General features: G+C 36.7%; 1 protein-coding gene across 32 annotated transcripts in view; it reads left to right on the top strand.

Moving 5' to 3' along the window:
- Positions 1 to 13,767, top strand: part of EIF4G3 (eukaryotic translation initiation factor 4 gamma 3) — a 361,242-nt gene that overhangs the window by 189,896 nt on the left and 157,579 nt on the right. For 20 of the 32 annotated variants that reach the window (XM_054502705.2, XM_054502714.2, XM_054502754.2 and 17 more), the window contains 3 exons: positions 4,620 to 4,799; positions 5,399 to 5,513; positions 12,715 to 12,812. In XM_054502705.2, coding sequence (XP_054358680.1) covers positions 4,620 to 4,799; positions 5,399 to 5,513; positions 12,715 to 12,812 — 393 coding nt within the window. Of the gene's footprint in view, positions 1 to 3,712; positions 3,734 to 4,619; positions 4,800 to 5,398; positions 5,514 to 12,714; positions 12,813 to 13,767 lie in introns of all 32 variants that reach the window. The other 12 variants (XM_054502694.2, XM_054502727.2, XM_063667500.1 and 9 more) reach the window with 2 other exon arrangements.

Below are 13,767 nucleotides of genomic sequence, written 5' to 3' on the forward strand. Positions count from 1 at the left end.
CAAGATTGAAAGAAAAGATCAAGCTCATTTGGGAATTAAAAATCTTGGTTGGAGGGACAGGATGCTAGAGAGAGGGTTATATATAATTGGCTTGAAACAAAAAATAGTAGTGTGAAAATTGGCAGTAATGACAATGTTCACATAACTTAGTGGTCTGTCGCTGATGGAGAAGGATTTGACTTCTGTGTGGTTTTAGGGATGGACACGAGACAAGTGGATAGGTGATACAGGGAGAAAAATTGGGGGCCAGCAGAAGGAACAGTTTTACAGTATTAGAACTCCATTTAATTATGAAAAGAATTTGTATCTTAAGTTGCTAAAGTTTCATATCCCTAGTGGTATATTGTAAAAGATATTCAGACTTTAGGTAGATGGTGAGACTAAATGGCTCCTTCCATTCAGGAGAGTTTGACTCTTAATGATTGTTCATCACTCAGTTGAGAAGAAAAGAAATTTGAAGGATTGCAAGCAGTTTGGGAAAGCCCATGTATATATTCCTTTTAATAACCTATGGTTTACTGCTATACTTGCTCAACTGAGAATCTGAATTTCTTGCATTACTATTAAATCTAATTATGCATTTGTAATTGAATGGTTTGGAAGGAGTACAAAAAGGAGATTTTTTTTTTTTTTTTTGCATTTCTGGTCATTACGGCTTTTCTAGAATCTCTTCTGGTGCACGTGTGTGTGTGTGTAAGTGATCCTGTACTTTTAAGTGGAGAACACAAGCTCCAGATAGACTATTGTTGTAAAAAGTATTAATGCAGTGAAGTTGAGCAAAAGTAAGTCTGTAAAATGGTATGCCAAGGATACACTTTTAGTATATGAACGAGTTTCAGTCACTTTTTGGGAGATAGAGAATTTGAGTTGTGTAGGTAGAAGAAATTTGTTTTCTTGAGTAAGCATGTGTTTTGTGAAGTAACTTGATGGAAAATTTTTCTTACCAGGAATCAGTTATGATTGAGGGACATACCATCCGTTAGTATAGTTGGATAAAGATCCTGCTACATCCCTTCAGCGTTTGTAAAGAAAAGATTTCTGCTGGTTTATTTGAAAATATGGGGGTATTCCATTTCATGAGAGGTAATATGTGTAACAGTTAAAAGTACATGCCTATAATCTGACTGTGTTTTAGTTACAGATGGGGGAGGCTTTCAGCAAGTTATTTAATCTCCCTGTTCCTCAGTTTTTACATATATCTTATGACCTGTTAATAATAGTACTTGCCTTCAAGGTCATTTGTGAGCATGAGTTAACATATATGTTGACTGGGCACGGTGGCTCACGCGTGTAATCCCAGCACTTTGGGAGGCCCAGGTGGGCGGATCATGAGGTCAGGAGATCGAGACCATCTTGGCTAACACAGTGAAACCCTGTCTGTACTAAAAATACAAAAATTAGCTGGGCGTGGTGGCATGTGGCTGTAGTCCCAGCTACTCAGGAGGCTGAGGCAGGAGAATTGCTTGAACCCGGGAGGTGGAGGTTGCAGTGAGCCAAGTTCACGCCACTGCACTCCAGCCTGGGCAACAGAGCAAGACTCCGTCTCAAAAAAAAAAAAAAAGTGTATGTATATATATAATGCTTAGGTTGGTGCTTTATAAATACATTTCTCTTTAGCTTCAAAGCTGAATTCTTAGTGTATAAAAATTAGTATGTTGGCTGGGCGCAGTGGCTCATGCTTGTAATCCCAGCACTTTGGGGGAGGCCAAGGTGGGCGGATCACAAGGTCAGGTATTTGAGACCAGCCTGGCCAATATGGTGAAACCCCGTCTCTACTAAAAATGCAAAAATTAGCCAGGCGTGGTGGTGGGCGCCCATAGTCCCAGCTAGTCAGGAGGCTGAGGCAGGAGAATCGCTTGAACCCAGGAGGTGGAGGTTGCAGTGAACCAAGATCAGCCACTGCACTCCAGCCTGGCCGACAGAGCAAGACTCCATCTCCCACAAAAAAAATATATATATATTAGTATATCAATATAACCACATATTTAGTGGCTTTTTGGTTCAGCTATATGTTAATATTAGGAATATCATTAGAAACACTGTTTTTACTTCAAAGTTACTGAGGAAATTAGTTTCATACTGTTCAGAAACCTCATTGAATAAGATGTAACCTCAGGTATTCTGGACAGGCTGGTTAAAAGTTTTATCAGAACAGCTGGAAAATAGTGGTAAGAAAATATTTCACATAGAGACTGTTAAAATTTTTGGAAAACATTGCCCGTATCTATTTTTCTTACTCTGCATAAGTTAATGGATTTGTTTTCTTTCTCCTTTCCTTACCACCCCGTAACACCATATTTCTTCAGGCAACATAGGAGTATTTTGACATTATTTGATGATAATGTTACCATAATAGATGATCACCTGTGTTCATTTGATACGCCCTTTATCTTGGCTGGGCTACCCTCTACAGTTGATTTCAAAGGATCTTTCAGTATTAAGATTTTTACCCTCTGCCTGTGTTATTTAGCAATGCCCAGTAAGTTGAACAGATAATGACTCTTCTCTACTTGAGGCTTGTATCATTCTTGTGGCTCCTGATATTAACTACATTATAAAAATACTTAAGTTTGTTCCTGAAATGTTGTTTACAGATCACATGCATTGATGCATAATAGATTCTGTTTGCTTTGTAATTACGAGAAATGCAGTCCAGTAATGGGAGGTTTACTGCTTTATTGTTCCTGTTAGCAGCCAACAAAAAAATGTTGTCACCAAAACTGTGTCAGTGGAGATAACTAGAAGATGGTTCCTGTAGTTGTATTGCATCCCAGGTTCCTATGTTACCAACTTTGCCTCCTGTGCTTTCTTTTCATCTCCATCACCTACTCTCTCTGGCCTGCCTCCTTGGTTTCCCCCATTTATTCCATTCTCTTGCTATACCTTTCTGGCTGTTGTTTTTCTGTGACTTAATTTCTTTAGGGCCATCTTTGCCATGGGGTAGGAAGGCTGAATGGGGATGAGCCTTGGACACTAGATCCCAGTTCTTCCTTTTGAGCACAAGATCAAGTTACTTATACCATCTGTGGGTAGTTTGACACCTAAGAGTAGGACAAAATAAGACCAGAGTGGGCCCAAAGGTTGAAGCTTGGCTTTATTTGGACTGATAGCAACGAATATTTTGCTGCTTTATTTATTTTGGTGCAAGACCACATTTTAAGATTGTTATTATAGTTCTCCATTTTAGAGCTATAAGTGCCCTCTTGTATACCTGATTAGTTAAAAAGAGCAAGCAAGTCTCTGTCATTAAGAGTCTGATATATATTGAAAAGTTTATTTCTTAGGACTTTTATAAAAATAACAAATGACACAGATGGCAAGTAGATCACAGAGATGCTAGACAATGCCAGATCATGAAATGGGTGATCATGAGATCCAAGAGTAGGAACCAGTAGTCACAACTGTACTTGTGCCACCAAGCAGACATTTCCTTGCACACTGCTATAACTTGTGGCTATTAATAATCATCGAGGATTTTTGCCACTGGATTTCAATTAAATGTAACTTGATTCTTTGATTCTATGTGTGGTTAAATTCTCAAGTGAAGAACTGTCATTCTGATTTTCTAGTCTTCTTTCTTCTCCTATTATTACTAAATAGAAAGATATTTTTGTTGAGCTGCATGCTATGTCCTGTCCCTTCCAACTGATCTGTAAGCTTTTCCATTGGCTTTCTTTCTGTTTCCTGCTGCTTTCTTGCTTCATATTTGAAGGGAGGATTCAGACCTATCCAGGTAACAAACTACTGGTTCTGCATGGCCTCTTTATAACTCAGTCTGCTTATTATTATTACATTGAGATTGATTGCTAATGAATGGATACATTCACATTGGAAATTTACTATTGGTATATTGTTTCAAGGCTTTTAATCCTGCAGTGAAAATTATAAATAACTACAGGTACTGGTTGCCATTTTGAGAAATTTGAACTCTGCTGATTCCGGACCATTCTTAGGCCTGTCTAGATTGTCCACTTTTATTGCAAACTATTCTAGAAGGCTCAGTTTGGTATGGGATTGTGCCACCTTTTGGAGAGGAAAAAAACTGCTTAGTTCAGCATGTGACAGCCCTACAGATGGTTTAATTTAGCTTGACCCTGATGGACTGGGTAAATATTTTATGATCAAAGAGATTCCTTGTTCATCTAAGTATTTTATAAATTACTTGAGCAGCAGTCTTTTAGGAGGCTACTTTTAATTTTTAATGAGTTGATAATGAACCACTTACTCTTTATCAGAATCAGTTCTTTTATATAATAGAGAAATATCAATATCAGCTACCCCTTTTGTTATACTTTATTATACATATATGTATGTATGTATATATACAGTATGTGTATATGCATATATGTATGCATATACACATACTGTATATATACAGTCGGGTCGAAACCGCCCTACTGTTTTCAAATATGTGATGATACTGATAAGAGCTTGCCCTAGTGTGGTATATTTTTGGGAACCCAGCAATAGGTAATTTATTCTTTTTATGCATATTGTATTTGTAATTCAAGTTGACCAGATTTTTATTAGTGAAGAAAAGGAGACTAAAATTTATATATTCCCCTTTGTTTAAAAAAAAAAAAAAAAAAAAAAAAATTTTTTTTTTCTCCCCTTCCCAGTTTTTCCAGAGGCCTCAAATACAGCCTCCTAGAGCTACCATCCCGAACAGCAGTCCTTCCATTCGTCCTGGTGCACAGACACCCACTGCAGTGTACCAGGCTAATCAGCACATCATGATGGTTAACCATCTGCCCATGCCGTACCCAGTGCCCCAGGGGCCTCAGTACTGTATACCACAGGTAAAGTATCTTTGAGGCCTAGGTGGTCCAGCAATAGAGTGGGAATTAACCCAGATTCTCATCAGAGGGAGCTGGGTGGATGAATTGTGGTATTAGTTTTTGGTGACGTGTGAACTGTTTTGTTGGTTACAAATCTAGCCCTTTTGTGATTTTTCATTATGCTGTGTGAAGATATTTCTACATCTGTTTACTTAAAATTTTTTAAAATGATAAATTGTTTTTATCTACTTGCTTTCTCCCATCCCTTTGCCACAACCAACTGCTCTAAAATGGACTCAATGATTATGCTGTTCCTGAAATCCTTTAATGTCATTGAAAAGTTACCAGCCTGAGATTATTTTACAGTGAGCTGATGTCTGCCTGTGCACTGATATGTTGTATGGCTTTACTAAGCTGCACCTTTCTCTTCATTCTTATTGTATCTTGATGGCAAGCAAGCATTTTTAATGTGTTTGACCCAATCGCTTTACCTCATTTAAATGATTCTCTTACACAGAGAACTTTACTTTCTGTAGTAAGCTACTTTCTTATTATTTTATTATGTTTTTTGCCCCCAGATACCATATTATTTATAAATATTCATACTTTCTCTTTTCTAGTACCGTCATAGTGGCCCTCCTTATGTTGGGCCCCCACAACAATATCCAGTTCAACCACCTGGGCCGGGTCCTTTTTATCCTGGACCAGGACCTGGGGACTTCCCCAATGCTTATGGTAAGTAGGAAAAGTCAAGACATTTCTGCCAGTTTTTTGTGTTTATTTAATTTTGTTGCTTGGTGGGTCAGTTTACACAATGAGGTTTAGTGGTAAGAAGGATTTTTAAATAACATGCTGCTAACAGTTCTTTCTTGAAAGCTACTTTTTTTTTTCTTCCAGAAATGGGAGTCTCATTACGTTAGTCAGGCTGGTCTTAAACTCCTGGGCTCAAGTGATCATCCTGCCTTAGCTTCCCAAGTAGCTGGAACTACTGGCACATGCCACTCTGCCCAGCTTTAAAAGTAATTTTTTGGCTGGGTGCGGTGGCTCACGCCTGTAATCCCAGCACTTCAGGAGGCCGAGGCGGGTGAGGAGATTGAGACCATCCAGGCTAACATGGTGAAACCCCGTCTCTACTAAAAATACAAAAAATTAGCCGGGCATGGTGGCGGGTGCCTGTAGTCCCAGATACTCGGGAAGCTGAGGCAGCAGAATGGCTTGAACCCAGGAGGCGGAGCTTGTAGTGAGCCGAGATCGAGCCACTGCATTCAGCCTGGGTGACAGAGCGAGACTCTGTCTCAAAAAAAAAAAAAAAAAAAAGAGAAAAGTTAACTTTTTAGAGAGTGGCTTACAAGAGAAGTATTATAGAAATATATTTAGTTAATGACACCTTCTTTACAAGCTGATAATTCTACTGGAAAGAATCATGTTTCAGAGCTCTGACATCTTCCACCAGTTCACTGTTACCTAGATTTTTACTGGATTTTTGCCAATGGCATGAATATACCTTATCCTCCTTTCACAATTTCTTTTTCTCCAAACATTTCCCACCACCTTACACCTTAAAGATTTTGTTAATGTCTTTCTTACTAGAATGCAATTTCCATGAAAGTAGAGATTTTTGTTTTGTTCACTGCTATATCCCCAGCCCCTAGAACAGTGACTGGCAGGCACTTGGAGAATATACATGCCATAACTAAATATAACTCAGTGAACCTGTGATTCTCTGCAAAATTGTGATAAGATCTATGGCATGGGGGAGGTTTTGGGTATTAGTTCCAATGAAAATGCCTTGAAAAATTAAAAGTGTTTTTAATTTAGAGAGAGCTGGGTTGCCAAGATTATTGGCATATGCGCCAATGCTGAACTAAAAATGATAAAAATTACTTATTTCATTCAATAAATTTTTACTTCATATTACATTTCTCTTATTCCATGGAAGGTGAATAATAAGGGATAAAATTAGTAGATACTAGAAAAATTAAGTTTTGAGATTCAGTAAGCATTGATCTGTTATATTACTAACAAAGCAAAAACTTATTAAATAATCTTAATATAACATGATAACTTATCCATTAACCAGTTTCCTAAAATTGGGATTGTCTTAGTTAAGATTACAGCAGAATTGATTTGATTCAAGTAGCCCAAGAAGGTTTTTTTTTTCAGTTTTGAGGTGAAGTAGGCAGAGCAACCAAATGTTACGTGGCTTTACTTCTTTTAGAGAAGGGAAAAGTTTTCTGTTACCTTGGTTGATATTGTCTTGGGAAACTGCTATTTCAAAGTGATACGCAATACCGTTCACTTATCCTCAGGGAATACACTCCAAGACCCCCAGTGGGCGTCTGAAACCTCAGATAGTACCGTATACATACCATGGGGGTTTTTTTTTTTTTTTTTGATCTGATAAAAGGGCTGCTAAGTGACTAATTGGCATGTAGCATATACAACATGGATACACTGGGTAAAGGGATGATTCACATCCCTGGTGACATGAAGCAGGACAGTGCAAGATTTTATCATGCTATTCAGAATGGCTTGCAATTTAAATCTTATGAATTGTTAATTTCTGGAATCTTTTGTTTAGTATTTTCAGAACGTGGTTGACTGCAGGTAACTGAAATTGCAGATAAGGGATTAATACTACATTTTATATAACCTCACTAAATGTCTCAAATATGTTTATTTAACTCAGCTTTATTAAGTTGTATCATTACTATGAAATTTGATATTTTCAGAACAATAATGTGTTACATATATGTGAGTTTAAAAGTTACACAATATATATATATCACCCAATTTTTGACAGCATATTGCAAGTGCTGTTAAAGTATTCCTTGTGTAATCCTTGGACTTACCTTTGTCACCATTTTTATGTAATTCTAGTGCCTTTATTCTAGGTCCTTATTCTGAAAACTTAAATGCAAGTAATTATTTTTGAGAGTGACAATGGTTGTTACTATCTAGAATTTTTTTATTAGAAAGCGATGGGATTATTAATCAGCATAAACATGCTGAAATGGACAGTATCTCCCTTTAATTTCTGTGTTGCGAAGGGAATACAATTAGTCTTCTAATTTACAACATCATTTTTAAAGATGTCTTACTGAATTGTAATCTGCTTTTTACTTAGCGATTATGCCAATCACTTTACTCAGAAAATGTTATCATTAAATTTCCTGCTGTAAGTCTGTGCCAGCCCTCTTTACTGCTTTTAATACTATTGTACAATATATATAGAGACAATAATGATGAATTTACTAGTAGGGACATACTGTGCAGATTTGAATATACAATATTATAGCATTTTGGCTTTATTTCTATTAGATATATACTATTTTTATTCATTTTTATGAAAAAGCAGTATGTTGAGGTATAATTGTATCTCAGATATTATTGATGTCTGTTCCCTTTCATAGATATGCTTTCTTCCCCAGTAAATTCTCATGCAGATCCAGTAGACATCAAGTGGGCAGTTTATCATCTAGATTAAAATATTGTTTCTCTAGTTTTCTTAATATTAGAAAAACAATCTTAAAATAATTTATTTCATTATGAAAGTAACTAAATTAATGATAAAAATTTAAATAGGCCGGTCGTGGTGGCTCATGCCTGTAATCCCAGCACTTTGGGAGACCAAGGTGGGTGGATCACCTGAGGTCAGGAGTTCTAAACCAGCCTGGTCAACATGATGAAACCCCGTCTCTACTTAAAATACAAAAATTAGCAGGGTGTGGTGGCGGGCGCCTGTAATCCCAGCTACTCGGGAGGCTGAGGCAGAAGAACTGCTTGAACCCAGGAGGTGGAGGTTGCAGTGGGCAGAGATCATGCCACTGCACTCCAACCTGGGTGACAGAGCGAGACTCTATCTAAAAAAAAAAAAAATTTTAAATAATATAGAGTGCATAAAGTTGAAATATCCAGTTTCTCTCCCTTCCCACCCTTTAAAGAAATAACATTTAACAGTTTGATACGTATTTTTGTTTCATTTATATTTAACAAGTTTTTTTAACTCAAATTAACGTGGAATATTTATAGTAGTGTAAGTAATAAAACTTCCTGGTTATTGTTTTCCTCTCATACTATATTCATGGGCATCTTTCTATTTCATTATCTATAGAACTTCTCTCATTTCTTTTAAAAGCTACATAGTCTATTTTTGGAATGAATCATAATTTATGATACATAATTTTTTGTACTTTAGTAGAGATGGTGTTTCACCGTGTACCAAGGCTGGTCTGGAACTCCTGAGCTCAGGCATTCTGCCTGCCTTGGCCTCCCAAAGTGCTAGGATTATAGGCATGAGCCATTGCGCCTGGCCATGTTTATTATTGTTTCTATGGAAAATTCAAGGTTTTGAATTTTTTTTAGAAGACAGGCAGTGTGCTAGTTATTTTGTGGAATACAGGTGTTAAGATACTCTTCCTGCCATTCAGTTTCTTATAGTAAGCCTGTTAGATATTGTGCTTAGGTTTAAACAGTGAGAAGAAATCTAAATATTGACTACACCAGTGGTTTCACATCATAGACAAGTAAAATGAATAAAAAGTAGAGTAAAATAAAGTAGAAAACATACATGAGTATTAAATTTATAATTTGGCCAAGAAGACCTTTAAAGAAAACTGCCATTTACTGCCAGTATCATTTCATGTTTTAACAACAAAAATCATCAAATAGGAGCAGTCCTTTATACAAATTTTAAGTTGTTAAACCTCTGTGTGACACCGGGGCATGTTGTGGGTTGGGGGGAGGGGGGAGGTATAGCATTAGGAGATATACCTAATGTTAAATGACGAGTTGATGGGTGCAGCACACCAACATGGCACATGTATACATATGTAACTAACCTGCACGTTGTGCACATGTACCCTAAAACTTAAAGTATAATAAAAAAATAAATAAATAAAATAAAAATAAAAATACAAACCAAGGTTCACATTAAAAAAAAAAAAACCTCTGTGTGTGTGTTTGTATTTCATGATTGTTATTGTATTAATTTTGCAATACATCATTGACACTTTTTATATAGACTGAGGTTTGGGAACCACTGATTTAGAATTGGGATCAGTAAACTTTTTTTTCAGTAAAGGGCTAGATAGTAAATATCTCAGGTTTTGCAGGCTGTATGGTCTCTGTTGCAGCTGTTCAGCTGTGCCACTGTGATGTAAAATCAGCCATAGACAGTTGATAAACTACTGTACGTGGGTGTCTTCCAATAAAATTTATTTAAAAAAATAAATAGTGGTGAACTAGATTTGGCTCTTAGACTGTAGTTGACAGATCCTTGATCTATACAAATGTACTTCATTCCATGCATAAGAAATCTGAGGTCCAGAGACATTAATTAACTTAACTAATTAATAAATGGTATGCAAAAATTACTCATTTCTAGTAGAATAAAAATGTTTTTAAATGTTTCTGACTAACTTATTACAAATATTATATATTTATAATAATATACTATTACTTGGTAGGGCAGATTTTCTACTCTGCTAGAGTTCACAGTTAAGAAGACTTAATGTTTTGCTAATTGCATTTAATCCCACTATATTGAGATTATCTTGTTCTGCCATATTTATTGGATTAATGTGATATACCAGGCTCTTCCCCAATCATGTAGGCTCAAAAATGTTTCATGAGAAGAATCTAGGTTTTTTTTTTTTTTTTTTTTTTTTTTTAAAAGAGATCACCTTTTGGATCTTATTTCACTTACCTCAAAAAATATGGTGAAGTGAGCAGATTGTGTTGCTTGCCTGGCAGCATTTGAAACCAATTTTGGGGATTTGTTTTCTGAGTTAATTTCTGAGCCAATGACATAATAAAGTAGCACATAATTGCTAATTTGAGCTCTGCCTTGAGAATAGTTTACTCATTGTTAGAGGATGACTGAGATTTTTTTTTTTTTGGTCTTTTTACATTGAACTTACTGAAATCATAGTCATGCCCTCTGCTTAGATCTTTTCCAAATCTGATTCAGCAAACCTGATTGATACCTACAGAATTCTGGTACTGCAAATCATGGTGCTTCCAACAACTTTACACTTGAAAAGTGTTGTGGTGGTAGTGGGGATGTTGATGGTGATAATGAAAGTGGGCCAGCCTTATTTGACTGTTTGCTTAGTACCAAGGATTTTACCTGTGTAAACTACCCTCGTACATATTTTTTTCCTTCTTGTTACGGTGAATCAATTATCCATGTTCCTATGAAAAGCCGATCTTTTATGTGTGTACTGGATCCCATCCTGTACCCATTTAAGGCTATTACTCTAGCAATTCTTTCTTTCCCACATTGACAATTTTCCCCCCTTCCTCTGCTGGATTAGTGTCATCTGTATATAGGCACACTGTTTCATTGACATATTAAGGAAAGCTTTTTTGATTCTGTATTTTTGTCCAGCTATAGCTCAGTTTTTCTGCTTTTACAGCAAAATTTTTAAGGAAAATATTTATACTCATGGTTTTCATTTTCTGTCTTCTCTTTCACTATAGAACCCACTCAAATCAGGCTTCACACTCTTCACCTCTCTGCCCAAACAACTTTTGTCAAGGTCACTGGTGATTTGTACTTTGAAAAATCTTATTTGACCTCTTCAGCACCATTTGATGTGGTTAAGCACAGCCCTCATTCTTGAATAATTTTCTCGATTTCAACCACTGCCTTGGTTTTCATCTCTTTGGCTGGAGTTTTCCCAATTTCTGTGACCTCTAATAGACATGGAATGCCCCAAGATTTAACCATTGGGCTTCTTTTTCTATCTGTATTCATTTCCTGAGTTATCTATTCTTGTTTAAATGTTGTTTATATTCTGTGAATTCCAAAATGGATAACTGTAACTCCTACCTATCCTCTGACTCCAGATTTGTGTCACTTTCTAACTACTTGATCTGTATTTGAAGATCTGGTAAGCACCCGAAACTTGACCTGTCTAAAATTGAAGTCTTGATTTTTCTGCCCCAAACTCTATTCCTTCAGTGTTCCTCATCTTAGTAAGTAGTACCTCTGTTCTTTCACTTGCTCAGGCATAAAACTGAAAGAGTTCTCCTTGAGTCTTCTTTCTCTCACACCAGTATCCAATTCATCAGCAAATCTATAGGCTCTACCTTCAAACCATCCAGTATTTGACCCCTTCTCCACACCTCTACTCCAAACAATTTGGCTTGATAGTAATTATAATAATAGTCTTAAATTTTGAAAGTTAAAAACAGCTCATTGGGAGTACAAGAAGTGGGGGAAGAAGATAATTTCAGGCAGATGGGCAGTATAGTCAAAGTTGAAGAGATTGGTGTACTCAAAGGATAGGAGTTAGGAGTAGGTTATAGCTAGAACAAAGATGTGAGATTCAAGAATGATAGAAAATGTAGTTTGGAACCTGGATTCTAAGTATCTGGACTTTATCTTAAGACCATATGTTCTGAGCCTTTTTTCCACCCCAGTATTTGGAAATTTGCTAATTCTTTATGTACCTCCCTATGGCAGTAGTTCCCTATGAGTAAGGAGAAGAATTAGATCACCCCTACTTTTCAAGATGGTCAGATATATTCCCTTCTGTCCCTGACAAAACCCATAAACAAACATACACATACACCCTTGTGTGAGAGTCACAGTTGCATGTGGTGAGCCTCAGATTAATATTTTTTAAAAGCAACACTATAGCATGATCCATGTTTTAGAAAGATAACTGTGGTGTGGATCTGTAGGAACCAGGTATTTAGTGGTTTTCATATTGGATGTTTGTGAATGTTTGAAGACATTACATATTTTGGGAATAATTTCTTGACCACTTCAGTAACTGGAGGAGAGCTAGTGGAAAAAGATGAAGAATGCTTAGTGTTTTTGTTTTTACCCTTTTAAGGGGATTGTGCAGAGACACAGTGTCATTGAGAGTTCTGTAGTGTTTGACAAAATAACTGAATGCCTATTTAATTTTTTCTAACTTTTTAGGAACGCCTTTTTACCCAAGTCAGCCAGTGTACCAGTCAGCACCTATCATAGTGCCTACGCAGCAACAGCCGCCTCCAGCCAAGAGAGAGAAAAAAACTGTAAGAGATTTTTATTACTTTTTCTTATTTTAAATCTAAAATCTATTCACTTATCAGATAAGTTTACATAGTCATTATTCATCTCAATTCACAAATTACTGTGCCTTTTTTTTTTATTCTTCCCTTATATTAATAGCACTTGACCTGGAGGATTTATATGGGCATGTAATTAGAAGTTGTTCATACCATTTGCATAATGTCATCTTTAATTATTCACTGAGCTAGGTTTGCTACATGACAACATGTACTCCACCTTTAGAACTGGGAGGGTTTATTGGGCTAAGGTTTTACTCAGTGTGAGGAATTTAAGCTCAGTTCTCACATCTAGACTCTCCTTTAACACCAGTTTTTTTTTTTTTTTTGAGACGGAGTCTCACTCTGTAGCCCAAGCTGGAGTGCAGTGGCACGATCTCAGCTCAACTGCACCCTCTGCTTCCGGGGCTCAAGCGATTCTCATGCCTCAGCCTCCCAAGTAGTTGGGACTACAGGCATAAGCCACCAGGCCCGGCTAATTTTTGTATTTTAGTAGAGGTGGGATTTCGCCATGTTGCCCAGGGTGATCTCGAACTCCTGAGCGCAAGCAATGTGCCCACCTTGGCCTCCCAAAGTGCTGGGATTATTGGCATGAGCCACCATGCCTGGCCAACACCAGTCTTAATCAGCTCTCCATTCAAGTATGAATTGACCGCAGAAAAAAATAGCACAAGAGAAAAAGAACAGAGATATTAAGGAAAGCAAGAAAAATCCTTCCTGTGAAAAAGATCTTTTAAGAAACAAAAAACAGAGTTTAGAAAATGTATTCCAATTGTTTTTTATAATTTATAGGGGCTTTGTCTTTGTCTAATGAGGCAGGCCCAAGAGAATTGGAGTGTAGTAATATAAAAGTCAAATGGCAGAAAAATTGTAGAAGAGTGGCTTGCAATTCCTTTCACAACAGAACAGACAAAATGGGTGA

The sequence above is a fragment of the Pongo pygmaeus genome, chromosome 1 (genome assembly GCF_028885625.2).
Source record: "Pongo pygmaeus isolate AG05252 chromosome 1, NHGRI_mPonPyg2-v2.0_pri, whole genome shotgun sequence".
Classification (NCBI taxonomy): Eukaryota; Metazoa; Chordata; class Mammalia; order Primates; family Hominidae; genus Pongo; species Pongo pygmaeus.